Genomic DNA, 22509 nt, shown 5'->3' with positions numbered 1-22509 from the left:
CCAGGTCGGTAGCCGGTCAGTTCGACGTGGCTGATTTGTTCACTCACTCGAATTGACTGCTATGTTGGTCGGTGGTTCAAGCCCCAGTCTGAACGATCGATTTTCACCTGCTATCGTCCAACCCGTGTTAGGAATCACACGTTAAAATGTAAGACCTCGTTAATCCTTAGCTCGCACAAGTTTCTACTTCTGAGGGTTGTCGTTTGTAGGGATGCGACAGCTGGTTAACGGAAAAAACCGATTTATTAAAAGATTTTTTAGAGTCAATCAATATAGCTCTTGAATGGCATTACATATTCTACAATTCATTAAAATTGAATTGTAGAATATGTAGTATGAACTTAGTTTATTTTGTGGGAGTGAAAAACATGACTTGATTTGGTCTTATATACAGTGTGACCCATTTTTAATGGAAAAACCTCCCTAAAATTTAAAGTTGTAAACCGATTTTAATAATTTTTTTTTGAAATGTCAAGTACTAAAAGGTCTACCTTGGGACAAAATTTGAAATGTTTATTAAAGTTTCAGGGCATACTACGATATTTTCTCTTAATCGAAAATCGGGATTTTTATTAGCGATTTTTTTAATGAAAAAATCACTACACCACTGGATTCAGAGTGCCTCTAAACAGGTGTGACCAGATGAAAAAAAAACAAATAGCGTAAATATTTTTAATGAAAATAACGGAATTACATTCAAGTTTTCACGCAAATTAACTAAAACTAAGACCTAATATTTCTATTTAACTCTTAGTTGCCATGGAAATGATATTACAGATTGACACTTGTGAAAGATTCAAGTGTACTATTGTCAACAATATTCACCTTACTGTTCTTTGAATTATTTTGTGTCATGGCTGCAAGATTGAGCGTAAGAGAGAAAATTGAAATTGTACGCCTTTCAGGAGATGTCGTTAGAAGTGCTAGAGAGGTTTGTAGAGTATTTAATGAGAGACATCCAGATCGTCCTCGTATTAGCTGCGGTACGGTAAATAAAATAAATAAAATATTCAATGAAACTGGTGCAGTATCAAAAATGATGTTAAAAAGTAATCCTGTACAAAGACGAAACAGGAATGACAGGAATAATCAAATCATTTTAGATTATTTCGGAAATAATCCTAATGCCAGTATAAGGAATGCCACTTTAGATTTGAATATTCCACGAGAAACTATTCGGAGATGTCTCAAGGCGAAGAATATTAAACCTTTCAAGCCAAAATTTTTACACACACTTCAAGAAGGCGACGAAGCAAGACGCCTGGAATATTGTTTATGGGCCCAAGGGGAATATTTAAACAATAGAAATTTCCTAAAAAATATTTTATATACCGACGAAGCCACTTTCACTACAAATGGAGTAGTGTCATCACAGAATTGTCGCTATTGGGCAGCGGATAATCCTAACTGGGTAATGAACTATAAAAGCCAGTATTCCGAAAAAATCAACGTCTCGTGTGGGATATTGATCGAACGAATTATTGGTCCTTTCTTTGTTGAGGAAAATATTGGTAGTCCGTTTATACAGTGGCCACCCAGATCTCCAGACCTCACAGTTTTGGACTTTTTTCTCTGGGGACTTCTCACACAAAAGGTTTACAAAAACCGCTCAAGAGATAGAAATGAACTTTGTACAAGAATTCGGCAGGTATGTGCAGATATTAGCCCTCAAGAACTAAGGAACGTAATCAGAAACATTCGTAAGCGCTACGACACATGTATCGAAATACGTGGTGGATTAGTAGAGGCTATTAGAATATGAGTTAGAATTAATTGTTGCACTGAATCGAAACATTTCAATAATTAGTTATTAGTTACGTTTATTAAAATTTTTTGCTTCACTGTTAGTTGAATTGTGTGATTGTAATTCCGTTATTTTCATTAAAAATATTTACGCTATTTGTTTTTTTGTTTCATCTGGCGGCACTTTATTGTTGAAATCATAAAAAAAATGATATATTGTGACTGTTAGCTGTGTGAGTTTTCGAATTTTTGAGTTGTCATAACTTTGTTAATAATGAATATCTTTTCATGAAATTTTGATCACACCTATTTAGAGGCACTCTGAATCCAGTGGCGTAGTGATTTTTTTTCAATAAAAAAATCGCTAATAAAAAATTCCGATTTTCGATTAAGAAAAAATATCGTATTTTGCCGTGAAACTTTAATAAACATTTCAAATGTTGTCCCAAGGTAGACCTTTTAGTACTTGACATTTGAAAAAAATTAATAAAATCGATTCACAACTTCAAATTTTAGGGGGGTGTTTCCATTAAAAATGGGTCACGCTGTATATTAAGATAAATAAAAATTACTAAACTAGTTATTAAACTATTCATCAATTTATTCAATAATTTATTAATCTTTAGGACAAATCAAAACACCAAACAGAAAACACACAAAAAATACGCAAACAATAACGAATACTTTTTTCAAAAACTACACCTGATGATTTGATCTCCACCAACTTTATTTGAAAAATATATCACATGTTTCGCTAAAACATTAGCTTTTTCAAGTCACTTGAAAATCACTTAAAAAAGCTAATGTTTTAGCGAAACATGTTGTGATATATTTTTCAAATAAAGTTTGTGGAGATCAAATCGTTGAGGTGTAGTTTTTGAAATTACTATGGATCTTCATCAAGTAACGGCCGTATCAATAAAAAAAAACCTATATTTGTGATTTTATATTATCTTGTGTGTTTTTTTAATTTTATATATTAAGTAGTTTATTTGCATATGCGAATCCCTTTTCCATAATTCATTCTCATACTTTAATATTTATCATATATATTAATTTTTTTCCATTTTCCACAAACTCAGATAGTATAGATCAGACTCAGATATTCATTTAACTTTTTTTTCAACCCTTCCAATGTAGAATTTTCAGAGTAGTTCGCTTCTTCATTTGAATTACGTTACGGTTTTGTAAACTATTTATTGAAAATTTCACAATAAAGTATCGGCTAATTCTTCATATAATTTTACCTTTCACCTCTCAATATTATAAGTGTATCTTATAAATCCGTAGATAAATTCCACTGAACTCAATAACAACAGTATGAATTACATCATGAGCTAGTTATTGATCCTAATATAACATTTCCGGATATCCATCATATTCATTTTCAAGCTTTCACGAGTTCATTATTATATTTGGCAAAAAATATAAATTTAATTAAGATTATTTCGTTCTACTGTTTTACTATACACCACCTATAATTAGTTCAGATTACACTGTTTTATTCTTCTTTTTATTACTTGGGTTACGTAATCGAGAATCCTTTACCGATTTTTCACATTGAGGTGGATTTGGATTTGCGATTCAATAATATATGCAAAAGAAGGCATTTGAATTCATTCCGTGGACTTTTAGTGTTTACAAAACTTCCAGACGAACAATGAATGGTTTCACTTTTTCTGTACTTTCTTTTTCAGTTATTGGAATTTATGCATGCGGAATCTTGACGAAGCTTTAGTTTCAATTTGTATTCACACGATTATGTTCGGAGGTGTTTGAAATAATGTCTGTGTGTAATTGCATGAATTACAATAATTGAAAAGATTGAGAAAGCTTGACTGGTCGATTTTCGTTTTACAGTAATTACTTTAACAGAGTTGCTATTTTGTTGTCAAAAACCGCTTTTCGTGCTCGTAAAGCATTTTTAGAGATTTACCAAAATGATGTTTTGACTAGAGATTGTAAACACAGCAGGATGCAAAGCCTCCTAAGTATTAACAATCAAAACAGACTGGTATTTGAAATATCCATTTTGGAATTTATGTTTATCAGTATTTCCAAATAGTGGATATAATAATAATTTGTGTATAGTTTGTTCATAGTAGTAAAAAAATGAATATCATGAAAAATAAGTAATCAAACTTTCTATGTTTTTGTACCACTTGTATTTTTCTGGTTCACATGTACTCGATTTAGCTCTTTTTGGTGACATTTTTCAGCCCTGTCCAAAAATTACGACCAAGGTGTCATTCGATTCGTATTTTTGCCTAGAAAGTTTAAGGGAAGGTCCGAAAACGCGCCGATAAAAATTACAAAAGTTATAAACAATTAAGTGAAAAAAAAATGGGGCTTTATTTTTTTCTTAATATCTCGGAAAATTTTCAAAATTTTGGAAATTTGAAAAAAGATTTGAAAAAATCAATGAATTTGCGTAAAAAAAGTCCCGACTCCCGAAACTGTATCTCGATTATTTATAATTTTTACAGAGCCCTGAAAATGGAGCCAAAAGTGGGTAGTCTGGCTTCCGCGCGCCTTTCGTCACTCTGTCATAAAAACAAAAAAAATTATTTATACATATTAAATGTAAATATTGAGGAATGAAAAAATTCATGTAATGTTGGGATACATCAATAAACAATAATCCGCAGTCAAAAAAATGTTTATCTCAATAACTTTGCCTCTGTAAAACAGAGGCAAAGTTATTGGACGTAACTGGGAACATTATTGGCCACCTAGATCACCCGACTTGACGCCTTTAGACTTTTTCTTGTGGGGTTACCTGAAACAAAAAGTGTACCGAAGTAGACCATTTACTGACATACAACATCTGAAAAATACCATTCGCGAGTGCTGTGCAAATATAAATCCCCGATTTATTAAAAATGCAGTTACAGATGTCAAAGGACGACATACTGAAATGTAGGCTATAAGTGTTTGACAACCTCATTTAGATCAATAAGTAATTTTTTTTACCCATTTGTATTTTCTATAATATTATTGTTGTTTTAAATTTATAATAATGATAATAGTTCTATCGAAATTATTTGCATTTTTTTTTAGTTGCCTCTGCTTTTTCGAAATCAAAGGTTTGTTTAAGAAAATAGCCAAGTGATTGAAACCTTGCACCAGTTATGTTAAAATTGTTATAGCAAATTTTTAATTTCTCTCTAAAAATGTCCGTATAAGTAAAAATGTATCAGAAAAGTTAAACTCCATGATGAGTTTGTTATGTATTCATGAATTGATGACAATTAACCGAACTTGTTTTTTAAAATAAAGGGGATATCTGTCAAAAATAAGCAAAACGTTAACTTTATCCTAGTTGCATAAAATTTGGTATATGGATATAAAATTGCCGTAGACACAACTTTTTCAAGTAACTTTTTGTTAAATTCGATCTAGAAATGCATTTTTTCAATTTTTTTCAAAAAAAAAGTTGAATTTGACAAACACTGAACGTCAGTGGGTCGCAGTTGGCCGCATCATTTTCCCATATGGTGCGCACTTCAATGGTGACACTGTATATGGAATCATACCGTAGATAATTTATTTTCAAAAAGCGATAAATTTTCGTTTCACAACTAACATGTACAACCTTTTCAATAATTTATATTGTTCACATAATTTCCCATGCTTTCATGCTACACACGAAATATTTAAAAACATTTAACACGAACAATTGAAACATTCACTTTCCACGGCACTATGAGCATATCATTAAAATAGAAGTTATGAATGGATATTTATGCATATAAACGAGGTTCAAGGTCATCATTTGTCATTGCCCTTCACAAGTTTATTTTCATTTCAGCCATCAGTGTGCGAGATTAAATATAAGAATGTGATGAATTTGCATGATAATAGATGGTGAAAGTAGTGGAGATTTTAGAGAAAAGTTTTAATCTTATTCTGGTTTCAACATGGGAGAATACCCGAAAGAAACAATGTCATCCACTTGTTTGGTTACTGATTGACTCTATTATGTAAAACAAAAAAGAAGGATACTCGATATTCTTCTATTCACCTTGCAGCTCGATTTCTTCAATACCTACATGAAGTTGGATTTTCTTGTTCATTTTCTCCAATAACATTATAAATAACTTTATCTCTATGTGCTAAAAGCTTTCGAACAGACTAATATCAGATTGATTAATATGTTTTAACTATTCCCCATGTACCTGGTTCAGGAATTTCCTGTCTTTCATAAACGATATACTTATCGGTGTGAATTTTAGAGAGTTTAGTTAAATTTAGTTATGATAAAAGTTATTTATTTTGTCTGGAAATTGAGAAAGGAAATATACCGTCGCATCAAAGTAATTGAAATATACTATTTGAGTCGTGAAACAACAATATTAAGAGAAATAAAAGCAACTCAAAGGAAACACGGTACTGTAGGTTTTATAAAGAGCATTGATGATGCTGGACCAATGAGAATTTTTATGATGTCAAAGTTTTGTTTTTTTTTGCAGCTGGGCAGTGTCTACGGTGATGACAAGACAGAATACAATTCCTTCTGAAGATGGTCAGTGCATGATAAATGCCTTGATACCATTATGGGATATGTGTAATCACACCAATGGAACAGTAAGTTTCAGAATCTAGAATTTGTTCGTTTGTTTCGTATTCGAATTTTCTATTAGATATTATGATACTTCATTCGGAAAAAACAATAGAAATATAATTGAAATGATAGTATTTTCCTGCCTAAAAATTGTAAAACAAACTAATACGGTTTAATTCAATAGGGTTATATTTTTAGGAGTGACCAATTTTTGAGAGAGAAAGTTTTTGGCTTTCTACTACTCCATCTTGATACAGAAAAATGTGGGAACCTTCCAAAGAGAAGAAAGGAAGTAATCAATTTTGAAAGAAGTAACTTTGTACATAGATGTGTAGATCATGCAAATAATTAACTTTTAGACACAAATTGGGAAAAACCGCTACTTTCATATAAGCATCGAATTACACGAAAGAAAAATTATTTCGAAACAAATACTTTTATATGAACACAGAATTATACAGAAAACATTTTTCTCTAGTCAGTTTGTATTCCAAACATTTGTTATTGAACTAAATCAGATATCATTCACAGGATTTCTACACAATATACTAAATGAATGGTAAAAATTGCACTTACGTGGAACACTGTCATGCTCACTGGTAGACATCAATGTTTCCCCTTAAAACACTTGCCTCAGAGCTCTATAATACCAATTTGGATAACATTATGAGAAAAAATACACAATTAATTCATGAATAACGGTTTTTATGTCACGGAATGAGTTTCTTTGCCAAACATTTTTACGGGTTTAGAATCAAAAGTGGAATCGTCTAGAAAACTTTAAAGAAAACAAAATACCATGTGACAATAACTCATTGCAAACATACTTTATTTTTTTCTGGTCATTCTGAAAGTCACTTTTTGATAAATTGGCAGTCCCTACAAAAAGGTAAAACTGGCACATATGACCTACAATGAATGTAATGAAAATACTCCTCTGATAATTTTGTGACAAAAAGTATATTAGCCAGACTATATGAGCTATTTATACTCGTTGTGAAGACATACAATAAACTGTATTAATTAGTTTTGATATGGATTTTCGTCAAGTATGTGCCAGTTCTATTCAATAATCCAGAAGTAATTAGCTAATTTCAAATTCTTTCACGTCTACGACCACCATGCGTAAGTCTTAGGCAAGAGTTAGGGCCGTAAACGAAGTCGGTAAAATTAAAAATAGAAAATACTAACGATTCACACAGAAGTAGTTTTATATATGTCGTTAAAAAATGTCTGACTCCGTTAAATGTTTTCAGGTAAAGATAAGATCTCTGAACAAGTTTATTTATGTGTTTTTCGAATTTTAAATTACAGTCTATCTCTACACCAAGGTTTTTTGTGTTCTACAAGAGCTAATTGGTCACTATCAATTATCAATAGTAATTTTGATGTCTTGAGAAAACGGTAAATTGTTTTTTGGACCAAATAACATTATGTTACTTTAATTTATCTCGTGAAGATCTGCATTAATAAAATTACAGTCCGTTTCCACATCTCCTAGATAAAAACTATAATAAATCTGGGTATCCTCGGCTCATCAGCGAGCAGTGCGTTGTTCAAGAAATTTCAGAATTGTTGAGGTATACAAAGAAAACAGAAGTGGTTCTGATATAGACCCCGGATTTGAGGTTTTGAATTGTTGAACTGACATTGTCAATACACCCCTTTTGTTTCCGTCCAAGTAACAACATTGATAACATTTGAAGATAAAAAGTATCGAAAGGTGTTCATTTTTCTTACATAAATCGAACTGTTATTTACAGATTATATGTTACGTATCTCTACGCTAGCCTGACTAAATGCGTTGGTGGACAACATATTCGCTGCTTCTTTGAATTTTCTTCTAAACCAGTGTTCTTCTTTGTAGATGATTTCAGCTTGAGCCCACTTGATATTATGTTGATGAGTCCAAACATGCTCTGCTATTCCGGATTTGCTGGTTTCTCCTCGCTGTGTGTGTTTCTTGTGCTCAGCAATGCGAACTTTCACCGATGTATGATTCTCCGCACTCGCAGGGTATCCGGTAATTGCAATTCTTGGAATCGCAGTCCGCGTTTGGTGGCCTGGTTTTCGTGAGGCTGCTACGGATAGTGTTCCCAGATCTGAAGCAGGTCCTGATGTTATACTTGGATCCAATCCTTCTTGTCCTTTCCGATAATCCTCTAATGCAGGGAAGTACAAGTACTGGTTGTGGCGGCTTCTCTTCCTTGTGGAGCTCTTGCTGTCTTCTAACTAAAGCCTGTTCTACCATCACTCTGGAGTAACCATTCCGTTGAAGGTCATTTTTGATGATGCCTAGTTCCCTTTTGAGACCTTCCTTTGTATTACAGAGCCCGAAGGTACGGTCTAGTAGAGTCTTGATGATTCCTCTCTTTGTCGATTGATTGTGGTTGGATTTCTGGTTCAGATACTGTCCTGTGTGATTGGGTTTTCGATATACAGATGTTTTCCATTTAGTGTCGGTCCTCTTCACCACTACGTCTAAGAAAGTCAATTCGTTGTGGACTTCCTTTTCCATTGTGAAAGTGGTGGAAGAACTTACGTTGTTGATGTCCTTTAGGAAAGTGCCTAGTTCTGCATTCCCATGGTTCCATATCATGAAGATGTCGTCTACGTATCTCAACCAGACTTGGAGCTTCTTCAATGGCCAGAGTTTCAAACCACTCCATATATATTATAACCGGTGAAAGTGGCGATCCCATTGGCAGTCCCTCATCTTGTTCATTCTTGTTAATAATAATTTTTAATTTTCAGCTTTTATTAATATTTCAATTTTTTATTGTTTTGGTTGTTGTTTGGTTTTATGTTATTTCTGTGTGATTTTAGTTTTTTTTTGTTCTATAAAATTGTTATTTTCGGTTAATATTTTTAATATTTTCTCAGGAATTTCAAATCAATTTATATTATAGTAGACAATGGAAGTCCGAACTGATGACATACACCACGAAACATTGTCAACCACCTTCAAACATAATTTGTAGTAGTTTTAGCGTTATTTTAAATAGTATTAGAGGTAAATACATTGATATACAAAGTGTCTATCTTTCTTTCAAACATGAAAAGTTTATATCATTTCCCAAAAGTGCGGAATTGAAAAAAATTTGTAACGCCCTATAGCGTGACTTTTAACAAACGATTTTGAAAAAACTGAGAATAAAGAACCAATTGAAGTATACCATGAGTCGTTGAAATACGCTATGATATTTCTAAAACAGGCTGAGGGATTTTAATTATGATAATGAATATTAATGATAGTCATCAAATGAATTTCATGGATAAAAGTGTTACTAAGCCTATTTTATTGCTGAGTCTAATTTTTTCCAGGTTTCGACCCAGTATAATCCGATTTTGCATCAAAGCGAATGTTTTGCGCTGAAAGATTTTGAACCAGGTGAACAATTTTTCATTTTCTATGGACCTAGAACCAATGCCGAGCTTTTCATTCATAACGGGTAAGAAAAGTAGTAGCACATGAGTTATTTTTTCATATATGGAATCAACAAAACATCTGTAGTGTATTCAAAGATGAACATTGCACAATGTTTTGTTCATTATCTCCAAATCTAGAATATTTTATTACCAATATTGAAAATACACACATCGGAAAAGTCTAGGGGTATTTTTATAACATACTAAATATCATAAAAATAAATGCATGAGGTCGTTTAATTTCGATTAAATTGGTACACTCGATCACCCTGTAGATTTCCATGGGTTGAACAAAGCCTGCAAAACGGTAACAAATCTTTTATCAAGTTTTTTACAACCTGTAGGTATTCGGCTAAAATGAATAATCTGAAAGTGTCGAGTTTGTACATTCTATGCAGTTCTTGCTCAGCAATTAAACTGGAAATATTGTGCTTTAACATGGAACGCCATCACTTACCATTGACTGAGATGAATAGAGCTGTAGGGCTTCTTCAAGGTGGCATGCGACAAAATGATGTAGCTCTTCGTTTGGGGATCCCCCAAAGTGTTATCAGTCGATTGTGGCGGCGTTTTCGTGAAACTGGCAGTCCAGCCGAACAACAACAACAACAGGGCGAGGACGCGCTACAACTGCAGTTCAAGACCGATTTTTGGTCTTAACCGCAAGAAGACAACCGACAATCACAACACCTGAGTTGGTTAACGTGTTGCAGCAGACGCACCAGGTAACCATTGGTCGTGATACTGTCAGAAATCGACTGCATGAAGCAGATCTCCACAACAGAAGGCCACTTAGATGTCCACCTTTGTCGAGAGGCAATCGCGGTAGAAGATTAGAGTGGTGTCAAGAACATCAAAACTGGGATGCAAATGATTGGGATACAGTTTTGTTTACAGACGAATCTAGATTTGGATTTCATCCAGATTCTCATCGAGTAAGACTGTGGGTACGACCTGGAAATAATGAACGTTTGAGACACGTCCAGGAAGTCCACACATACAGAGGTGGTACAGTAATGCTATGGGGCGGAATCATGATCGGCGGCAGAACCGATCTCGTTTTTCCAAATCGCTCGCTCACAGCTCGACAGTACCTCGACACCATTCTTCTACCTATCGTCCGTCCTTTTGCTGGTGCTGTTGGTGAAAACTTCCACCTAATGCACGATAATGCTCGTCCACATGTCGCGCGTCTAGTGACTGACTGGCTCACCAACGAAGGAGTTGATGTATTGCCATGGCCAGCACAATCACCGAACCTGAATCCCATCGAGCATGTGTGGGACATGCTTCAACGAAGAATTACTCCGCATATGGGGAACATTCACACAACGTTTCAATTGAGAGAGCTTTTAATCGCTGAATGGGCAAATGTACCTCAACAAGACATTGACAATCTAATTTTGTCAATGCACGATAGATGTAGGGCCGTAATAAACCAGCGTGGAGGCCATACTTTGTACTGATTCCATTTTTTTTGTATTATGATTTTTTTTCGGGGTGCCAAAGAAGAGCCAAATTTTTTTTTCAGTTTTGCTTATATGCGCACTCAGTATTTTTGACCATTTAATAAATTTTGTTGTAAGTTACATTCGTTTAATAATCACCCGTCAACTTTTTTTCCCTAAAGCGATCTAAAAAAAATTATTGCCATTTTTAAAAATATCCCTACACTTTTCCAATGTGTGTAAATTGAAAGGCATGAATAGCAAAGGGAACAAAATAGAAATTGATGAATGAATGAATATTTTTAGAGAAATATGAAAATCCACCTTATTTTTTGAACAGACCTCGTATATTTGAGTGGTGTCATACGAGGATTATACCAAATTAACTACCATACTCAAAGAGCTATGTGAAAGGCAAAAACAATAAGCAATAACTTCCACAATCTTTGCTACATAAATTGTTCCATCAAAATCGTCATAATAATGTAAATAATTGTTCCTCAATAATATAGTTTTTGTTTCTATCTCTCTCAAATATTAGAAAATACTCAACTCGTTTCTTGCAGATTTATTTATGAAGATAACTCTCACGATGGCTATTGGATTAGGCTCGGAATCAGCAAGTCAGATAACTTAGAAGAAAAAAGAACCAAACTGCTGCAAAAGCTCGCAATTTCTCCCACTAGCGATTTCTTCATTAAAAAGGGTTCTGAACCTATCGATGGTGCGCTTCTAGCGTTCTTGAGGATATTCAATATGAATGAAGGTAATGTGTATTTCGAATTGTCTATGTTATAAATACAAGTACGGGGGTTGTTCAAAAAGTAACCATGGACACTCTTACACCCTTTTCTTGGTTCTTATATAATTTTCCAACAGTCTCCACCACTTTTTCAACAGGAACTCGACGCCAACTTCAGTTGAAAACGCGCTAGAAAATCGAAGAATATAAAAAAAATTATTTTTATTTGACGACGCCAATGCGAAAACCATTGCAGAAGAATCAACCACTTGTCAATAACAGTTTTTGACTCGTTTTCATATTTCCGAATCCAAACCTGCGAGTGTAAAAATGTATTTGAAGACAGTCCCACGAATTCAGTAACGTTACCATTGAGAAAGGGCATCTAAAATGTCAGTCAAAACTATCTAAATCTAGCGAGAGATCATTTCATAGACGTTATTATTATATTTGAACAGCTCTCCTATATTGGGTCGTCAATATCGGACAAAGTGAATCGGTATTCATATACGAAACATGCTTTCATCGCTTTCAAATGTTTACTGGAAATTTTTTGGTCATAAACTATGTTCCTCTTTTATGATGAGAATAGAATTTGATGGGGATGTTTAAATCTTTGTATCTTTATGTCTGGAAGTAGTAAAATAGTTAGATTGCTAATAGTCATTAAACCAGGTCATGAATCCGAAAATAACAAAATTACGCGAATTTAATAGAAATAAAGGTTCCGTTGGCAGATTTTCACTGTTGAAATGAGAGCATCGCCCAAAATATTCAGGAAAATTTCCTTGAGTTGACCACATAGATTAGATTGGTCAAAGAAACATTATCTATGAAAAGTTGGTGGAAAATAATTTTTTGATAATTTAATTTTTCCAGCTCTACTTCAAAACAATGAAAATGCTTTCAACTGTTCTCAAAAAACTGAATAGGATAGCCAAGCGTGGAATTATGTACCACACATACAGCTCTTGACCAATATTACCAATGCATCATTTCAATCAGGAAAATTTCCTGACTTCCTGAAGGTATCATTGGTAATACCACCATATAAAGGAGGCAATCAAGACGACCCCTCGCATTATCGACCTATTTCCCTAATTCCCACATTAGGAAAACTTATAGAAAAACTAGTCAAGCTGAGGATAACTGTATTTCTGTCAAAACATAAAATCATCAATGAAGAACAGTTCGGCTTTCAAAGTGGTAAAGGCACTAATGCTGCAATTTTCTCACACATGGAAAAAGTTTATACTGGAATCAATAGTGGCGAGGTTGCTGCTGCAGTATTTTTCGATTTCTCGAAGGCTATCGACTGTGTTGATCACGAAATACTGCTGAGGAAGCTTCCTTATTACGGTTTCAGAGGAGTGATGCTGAGCTGGTTCAGCTCATATTTGTCAGGTCGTAGCCAGATGGTGGAAACAAACCGCCGCTCAGAAATTAGAAAAATACATAAGGGTGTACCTCAGGGTTCAATACTAGGGCCAACATTGTTCCTCATCTACGTCAACGATTTGACAAGTATAAATATTTCAGGAAAATTCACACTATTTGCAGATGATACTACCATTTTTTGGCAATCGGACAATGCAAACGATTTAACTAAAATCATATCCAACGATATGATGACAGTGAAAAATTGATGTGATTCAAATCGTCTTTCTCTAAATATTTTGAAAACTACTGTAGTAACTCTCAGATGCGAACTTGACAATATACCCATTGGGAGTAACATCATTGAGAACAAAAGTAGCCTAAAATTTTTGTGAGTACATATTGATTGAAAACTAAAATTTGAAGAACATATTTATGCCTTGTGTAACAAAATGTCCTCTGGATGTTATGCAGTCAGAGTAGTCGCAAATGAACTTGGTTTAACAACAGCTAAGACTGTTTATTTTTCTTTGGTGGAATCTCACTTGAAATATGGAATTCCATTTTGGGGAGTATGTAGTGGTTATCTACTTCAAAATATTTTAGTTTTGCAAAAACGAGCCATGAGATAATGTGCAAATCAAAACGTACAGACTCTTGTAGATTACTCTTCAACACTCATGGAATTCTAACATATAATGGAAACAGTTTGTTTAATTAAAAAATATTCGAACACATTTCAATCTTCACCAACCCATTATGTGACAAGGCAATCCAACAACATTAAGTTGCCAATACCTAGTACGTCACTCATAAGAGATTCCATTATCTATAATGGTTGCAAAATGTTCAACTATTTGCCAAAGAATATAACAGAAATAAAATCTTTACAATGCTTCAGGAAAGCTGTGAAGAGTTTTTTTTAAGTGACAGACCATACTATAATGTACAAGAATTTTTTAATGATGATTTAAAAAAAGTATTTTTTTAATTATTTGATATTTACCAGTATCCTGAATAGATATATATATATATATATATATATATATATATATATATATATATATATATATATATATATATATATATATTATAATTATAATAATTGCATTATAGATTAAGTGAAACTTTGTCCACAAGATCAATTTTATGACAATAAAGTATATTCTCTCTCTCTCTCTCGCACTTACTTAACAGCTATTGTGGACTGCAATGGATAATGCACTACCTGAATCTATTCGATCTGCTTTAGCTGAAAAGAATAAAATCGTCTGGTCGGATCCATGTCAGTTACTACGGCTCGACCATAAGGTGTGCAGCTATTGTTTCTCCTGTGGTCATTTTTGATAGTGAGTTTTCTTTATTTCCTTGACAGAAGAGAGGTAGATCTGCAAACTTATGTAGACGACTCAATCATCTTGACAAGAACCACATTGGGAAAGGTAGAATCTAATATTATCCAAGGAACGTTGGACGATGTTCATAGTTGCTTCCAGAAGTAGCAACTTTATGTGTACCCCAACCAGACTATGATAGTCCACTTCACCAAGGGAAATAATAATTTGACTCCTCCAAGGGGAGGTTATTCCATCCGCAGCAGAAGAGGAACATTTGGGTATTATCATCGATGAAAAACTCACCTAAATGATCAGTTGGAAATGGTTGTACACAAAGCAAGACTATCTCTTCAAAAATGTTTGAGGCTTAGGGTCTAAATAAATGCATTGGATATTTGTGATGATTGCCAGACCAACGATCACATGCGGGATCAATAAATTGATGGATGCAGCCATTACTACATACTACTTTTATTTGTAACTAATGTTACTGCAGTTTCGTCTTATAATGACATTTTCAAACAATCACAGTTTATTGTATTTGTTGCAACTTGGAGATTATTGAAGTGAGCAAAATTGGTTCTGGTAATAGGGGAGCCCAAGCGGGGATTTCGGGATTTACTGAAGCGCGGCAGATTAATATACAGGGGGATACCTTGTACCTGGTTAAGTACCTCCACCAAATATGAGCCCCATATATAAGGCCACTCGTGAAGTATAAAGGATCAGATTAGTAAAAAAAAATTAATCATCAGAAATTCTCGAGCGCATCAGATTAAGGTAGGGTGTGTTAATTACATGCTGAAAAGTGTATATTCCAGTAATCTGACAATTTGAGAGTGACGTAAAGAAAGGGGAGGGCAGCAAAGTTGTAAAAAAAACGTCATCTCGACATTCTCGAGCGTAGCTAATTTTTTTTATTTTGAAGGAAATAAGAAAAGAGAAATGAAACGTTCTACGTTTTTTACCACTTTAATTTGTAACTAACACTTTCTATGTTTTTTACCACTTTTATTTGTAACTAACGTTACTGCTGTTTCGTCCTATAAGGACATTTTCAAATTTATATATTGTATAAGTAACTGCAGTAACGTCAGTTACAAATAAAAGTGGTAAAAAACATATAAAGTTTCATTTCTCTTTTCTTCATTAATTAATCAATTGATTATAAAAAATTGAATTTTCTTGAGCATTTTTTAAAATTATTTATTTGCATGCTATTTCCTGAGCTTTTCAATTAATTAAATTCAATGAATAAAAAATAAATAAAAAGAAATATTGTTTTTGTCAGATTAAGCGAATCCTTCTAGATAATCGTCAGATTATGAGACAGCACGTCTGAAACATAAAGATGAACCATATATATATCTTAATCTGACGCACTCGAGTATTTCAAAATGAAGATTTTTTTTGCACATTACAATAATGGTTGCTAGTTTGCGTCAGATCGAAATCGTCAGATTATTGAATGAGAGCATTTTTTTGGTGTACTTAACACCCCCTTAGAAAATCTGACGCGCTCGATTAATTTTTTTTTCATTTTCAACCCTTACGTACAACCACCCACATCATGCAAACGATCAGATTACCATACCAACATTATTAAAAATACGTAGGACATTGATGGTATCAATACCTGACGCGCTCGAGTATGTCCATGCAACAGTATTTTTTTACATATTTAATAATCTATAGCAGCTTCCCCCACCGATGAAAAAGTATATATTATACAGGGTGTCCCTGGACTTCCTCTTTTCCTCTCGGGAATGTATAGATGGGGTCAAAATATCACCAGTACTTCATATAACTTTTTTTCCTAAAAGTCTTCGTAACCAAGTTACGGGCCCTCGAAGTTACAAAATGAAAAATGTTTTTCTTTGATAACTTTTCAAGTGAATATTCAAAATCATCCAAATTTTGGTAATTGACTAAACAAATGAATTCCGTCGATGAGCTTTCATGCAGGAGTCAGTTGTTTTGCTACAAAGTCAGGAACGGACTACCCCCGATTGTCCACACCCCAAAACTTTGAAATGACAGATATTTTTCAATATTTTTCAACAAAATAAGGTTACTTGGACAATTTTATGAATAAAAGTACTCGTGTGGAAAGTCGATCGGAGCAACGAGTCTTGATAAAAATGTAGTTCTACTCGACGACATCAAACCCGCTCGTCCACCATTATTTGAAATGAATAATTATCAAAGCAGAAATAATAATGATAACGTTAATTCAACAACATTTATAACAGGAATAATACAAAGTATGCTAAAATGAAGTCGTAAACAAAAAGTACAGTACCTATATGGAAGTTTAAGTCACAATTGTGATAGCAGATATTTTTTCAAAAGAAATATCAAGTTCTGTAGATTCGTGGTGTTTTTAAACTAACAAGCTACTCTACTATGAAATATCGAATTCATTCCATATTTTGTATGTACATAATACGTGTGGAATAATCACGTTTCGTGTTGATCAGTTATCTGAATCTCATGAAACTCAACATTCGAATGTTTCAAATTCTTCTTCACAGCTAAACTGTTGAGGAGTTTCACTGATGATTATAATTTTATGGGAGAAATTCTTTAACACGAATCTAAATTTAGCTGAAAAAACGCAAATCGGAAAAAATATTTACTATACTAATAAAAAGCAAACGAATGAACTACAAAAACGGCTGCACATGATCAGGTGAAAAATATCCAGGGAATAATTATGTTCCATTTCTTTCACAGATGTTGACAAAAAACCTTTTAGAAAGTTTTGATAAAAAATGAGAAACTGGAATGCGATTTTGTTTTGTTGAGTGGTGCGTTGTCATATGACTATCATTGTATTGTCAATATTCTATAGGATATTTTGAATTTTTTTGATTTGGCCGAACAGTTTACATTCAATAAATATGCAGATATGCATGTATTTTATGGACGAGCATTTTGTAATGCTGCAGAAGCTCGTCGTCTGTATTCCGAGCATTTTCCCAATCGAACGGTACCGTCAAGAGAAACATTCGAGCGTGTCGATCGCAGCTTGAGGGAGACAGGTATGTAATAATTGATAATTAATTTGAGCACGTTGTTTTATTTCGATATTATTGTAGGTACAGTTTTGCCAAAACGAGGTGGTGAGGGCGCTCTTAGGACTGTACGTACCGTTGTATTGGACGAAAATATTTTGGAAGCCGTCTATCAGAACAGTTCCATACATCCAAGTCCACTATTCATAGAATAATTAGGGAACAACTGCTCCACCCATTTCACATCCAGAAGGTACATGCCATGACACCTCAAGATTTTCCAGCACGACTGGAATATGCCAATTGGTTCATGGATAAGCAAAGAGAGGATATGACTTTTATTAATCGAGTTTTATTCACTGATGAAGCGGGTTTCAGTAGACATAGAGTTATCAACTCTCATAATCTCCATATATGGGCCGAAGAAAATCCCCATGGGATATTGCAAACCAAACACCAACGGAAATTCAACGTGAATGTTTGGGCTGGTATCATAGGAAACCATCTTATAGGACCATTCGTTTTACAGGACCGATTGAATGGAGAACGTTATTTGGAGTTCATTCAGAACGATTTGAATGGACTTTTGGAACATGTTCCATTGCAAACCCGAAGAGATATGTGGTTTATGCATGATGGCGATCCTCCTCATTTTAGTTTGATTGTGCGTGACCATCTGAACCATATTTTCCACAATAGATGGATTGGTAGAGGTGGGCCATATTCATGGCCATCGCGGTCTCCGGATTTAAATCTATTGGATTTCTTTCTGTGGGGGCATCTAAAAAGCCTTGTTTACGCTACACCTATTCACACAAGAGATGCATTGTTGAATAGAATAACATTACATTGTGAAGCCATACGAAACGACCCTGGAATGCTATTTCAAGTACAGAGAGGGTGTCTTCGCAGACTAAGAAAATGTATAGAGAGAGAAGGTGGTCATATCGAGCAGTTTCTGTAGCGGATTTTTCATTTCTGTTTGCTCTTGAGGCTCTTGAGTTTCGTTAGTTAAACGTGTTTGCATTATAAAAATTCGTTATGAACATTTTACCTATCATTTCCATTTTCCTTAAAAACTAATATTTTCGAATAATGGTAGACATCTCAGGATAAATGTTGTTGAATTAACGTTATCATTATTATTTCTGCTTTGATAATTATTCATTTCAAATAATGGTGGACGAGCGGGTTTGATGTCGTCGAGTGAAACTACATTTTTATCAAGACTCGTTGCTCCGATCGACTTTCCACACGAGTACTTTTATTCATAAAATTGTCCAAGTAACCTTAATTTGTTGAAAAATATTGAAAAATATCTGTCATTTCAAAGTTTTGGGGTGTGGACCATCGGGGGTAGTCCGTTCCTGACTTTGTAGCAAAACAACTGACTCCTGCATGAAAGCTCATCGAAGGAATTCATTTGTTTAGTCAATTACCAAAATTTGGATGATTTTGAATATTCACTTGAAAAGTTATCAAAGAAAAACATTTTTCATTTTGTAACTTCGAGGGCCCGTTACTTGGTAACGAAGGATTTTAGGAAAAAAAGTTATATGAAGTACTGGTGATATTTTGACCCCATCTATACATTCCCGAGAGGAAAAAAGGAAGTCCAGGAACACCCTGTATAACATTTTTTTCTTCTTATCATTTAAGCTTTGCAACCTTTGCTCGTGTAAATCCCCATTTTGCATCGTGGGCTCCCCTGCTATGGGGTTATTTTTGACATGTTTGTTTGAAGGTGATTGACAATGTTTTGGCTTCTTGTAAAATCTGTCAAAAAAATAATTTGTTAGCTAGATTGATATTTTTTTTGTTTTGGATATATTTGAGTCGTTTTGCACGTGTCGGAAAAGCAATTTTATCGCTCAACTTCATTACACAGGCCTTCTACAACAAACAGTCGTCAGTGACGTATTTCAAATCGATTTTTTATCAGTCAGATCACATACTTTTTTTATATAACATCAAAAACTAATTCGTCAAATAAAAAATTGTGTATGTATATTATATTTCAAATGGTATCATCATCAAAACCAATCGGATACGTCACTGTCTTTTTTTTTTCAGAACAACTTCAGCATTGGTTAGAAAGCGACCGCGCCGACGACTTGCGATACTCTCAGTGCGCCCTAGATACATCTTTGGAGAAGAAATCTTGGACTTTTCTACAGGCGCGACTGCGACTCCTTTTGGGCATCTACAAGACCTCGATCGAAGAGGACCAGAAACTGCTGGCAGGAAAGCAATTGAACGCCAATAAGCGACTGGCCGTCGGAATGAGAGCGATCGAAAAGAAAATACTCGCGTCAGCCGTCGAATATGTAGATCAATACATCAAACAGTAGCTTCTACGAATACTGAGAAAAAATGGGGGAGAAATCGTGACCGTCTCTGGGCGAGAAGAATCTCATGGATAATCTCCGTTAATAGATCTATTTATTTGTGTTCACTAATTGTTTAATGTTATTTGAACCTTTTTTCGGAGAACGCTCGTTTGGTTATGTGGCCACATGCTGCGTTATGTAATTATTGGAAAATATAACGTTTTTCTGCTCATTGTGAATTTAATTAATTGACAAATTAGTACTTTTTCCTTTCAGTAAGAAGAAGGAAATGAAAGATTATCATGTAGTGACCAGATAGTTTGAACATTACAGCATTAAACACGTGATCAATTAACTTTTTCAATGAAACAAGTTTGGAATCACAACAAAAATTGAATATCCATGACCAGGAAAAAGGATACATTATAAAAACTATTTCAAAAGAATTCAAGCCACTCAACTTTCCTAACCTACCTAAAACACGACTTTCCTGACTAATTTCATGACGGGTGTTGAATTATGAACTAAAGACATTCGTACAAGTTTCCTCGCCCGAAAAATATGTGAGACCTGTGAGAATACTTGAAAAAAATACCTCTTGTTATACAATATCAGTCGTGGTTATCGCCAGGGAAGTAGTTGTTTCGCGGAAGGCATTTGAAATTCTACAGCGACAGCGATGAATTGCTTAAATTAGTGTTATAAGCACTAAACACGCGAATGAATACTCTCCGCAGTTGACCGAATATTCGGAGAGATATTTGACAGAAAGTGTCAAATTGAAGAGTGGCTGGTTTTAGGAGAATCTGCTCTTCGACAGATGTGTAACGCCGGATTTGGAACAGCACAAGCATAACATCTCTACGGCATAGATCAATTACCGCAACTTATTTCATACATTATCGAATGAGCTCATCTTACTAAATGGAAGGCTTAGAACTTCAATGCTCTTCCCGACGTGCGTGCGACTTCAGGAGATGGACAAAACTAATTCCTAACTCTGAAATCAGTTTTTTTTTATATCTAACATGGTTCACTTTCAGTTTCAGATACACATCAATGATTTTAAGTAGAAATTGTTTGTCAAAAAATATATCGGTCAAACTGAGTCAGCCATTTAAACTAGTTACAAAGAGTACGCATCACAAATCCGGTTTAGAAGACCAGAAAAATCTAGTGTCGCTCAACGCGCCTCAGAACGGCCATAGATTAAATGAAACCTGCCTGAAATTTTTGAGATCGGCACATGAATTCTTTCAAAAGCAGAGTGTGACAAGAGAACTACTAACTGTGACAAAGGTCCTATTCTAAACAGCATACAGTAAGACTATAAGTAACAGTTACAATAGACACAAAAATAATATAAAAAAAAATATAATGGAGATAATATAAAAGATTACAATCATTTTTGAACATCTAAGAAATGAATTTTCAAAGTTTTTTGAATTGATATATAGACAAATGAATATACGGTAATAAATTATTTAGATACTTCGGTCCAAAGTAAGAAAAACATCCCTCAAATTTGGTGAATTGATAGAATGATTATCAGATCGCTTACTGATTAATCTGAACAAGTAATTAGGAGTTTTGCTTTCCAATAGTTTATATAAGAATACAGATATGAGATAACGAATTCTAAACTCAATATTCAGCTGATCTAATTTCAATAAATATGGAGTTACATGAACACAGTAGTTTATGCAGTACACAAATCTCATACAAGCATTTTGTATGCATTGAAGTTTGTGTTTATTATAGTCTGGCAAGAAGTTGTAATACACTGAGCAGCAATACTCAATATGGGGATATATCAATGATTGAACTAATTTCAGTTTTGTTTCTTGAGAAAGCTGGAACTTGAACTTGTATAAGTATTTCAGTTTAAAAAAGCAAGTTTTGTAAATATGTTTAACGTGCTCGTTGAATGAGAGAGTGTTATCGATATATACACCTAAATTTTTTGCTGAATTCACCCAGACAATCGGTTAATTGTCAACAAAAAGATGGAAATTTGTTTCAACTTCATTTCTCTGTAGGTCAGATCCCAAACATAGGGCTACTGTTTTATTTGGATTTATTCCAAGGCCATGATTTTTGAAAAATAGAAGTGTATTTTCTAAATCCAAGTTCATCCTGGTGATAGCATGGTAAATATTAACATTAATGGACCTAGAATGCTACCTTGTGGTACACCAGAAGAAGTTTCCTGAAGAGATGAGCATAATTGATCATTATCCAGTATAACCCGTTGAGCCCTTCCTGTGAGATAGCTTCTCACCCAATCTAAAGAACTGCATTCAAACCCAATGTATTTTAGTTTACTCAGCAATAGTTTGAAGTTTACCAGATCGAATGCTTTGCTTTGATCAAGCATAACCAAAAATGAGACCATCGATTTGTCTCGAGAAGTAGTGATATCATTGATAACCTTCAACAGAGCAGTGTTGGTACCGTTTTTCTGTCGGAATCCAGATTGCATTTCTGGAATTATGTTAGCTGTATCCAAATATACTTTGATT

The 22509-nt window shown here is 34.1% G+C and overlaps 1 protein-coding gene across 1 annotated transcript in view; it reads left to right on the top strand.

Moving 5' to 3' along the window:
* The window catches only part of Setd3 (SET domain containing 3), a 57720-nt gene extending 37501 nt beyond the window's left edge, over nucleotides 1-20219 (top strand). Inside the window, exons 2-5 of the mRNA XM_023166113.2 lie at nucleotides 6216-6330; nucleotides 9632-9759; nucleotides 11751-11950; nucleotides 19731-20219. Of these exons, the coding sequence (XP_023021881.2) occupies nucleotides 6216-6330; nucleotides 9632-9759; nucleotides 11751-11950; nucleotides 19731-20008 (721 nt within the window). The 3' untranslated portion in view covers nucleotides 20009-20219. The remainder of the gene's footprint in view (nucleotides 1-6215; nucleotides 6331-9631; nucleotides 9760-11750; nucleotides 11951-19730) is intronic.
* The last annotated feature ends 2290 nt before the right edge of the window (nucleotides 20220-22509 follow it).

This window comes from Leptinotarsa decemlineata, unplaced genomic scaffold (genome assembly GCF_025532065.1).
Source record: "Leptinotarsa decemlineata unplaced genomic scaffold, Ldec_3_MD MMD2_tig00026314_RagTag_RagTag, whole genome shotgun sequence".
Taxonomy (NCBI): domain Eukaryota; kingdom Metazoa; phylum Arthropoda; class Insecta; order Coleoptera; family Chrysomelidae; genus Leptinotarsa; species Leptinotarsa decemlineata.
The sequence above is the reverse complement of the archived record's forward strand: the minus strand, read 5'-3'. Positions and strand labels throughout refer to the sequence as shown.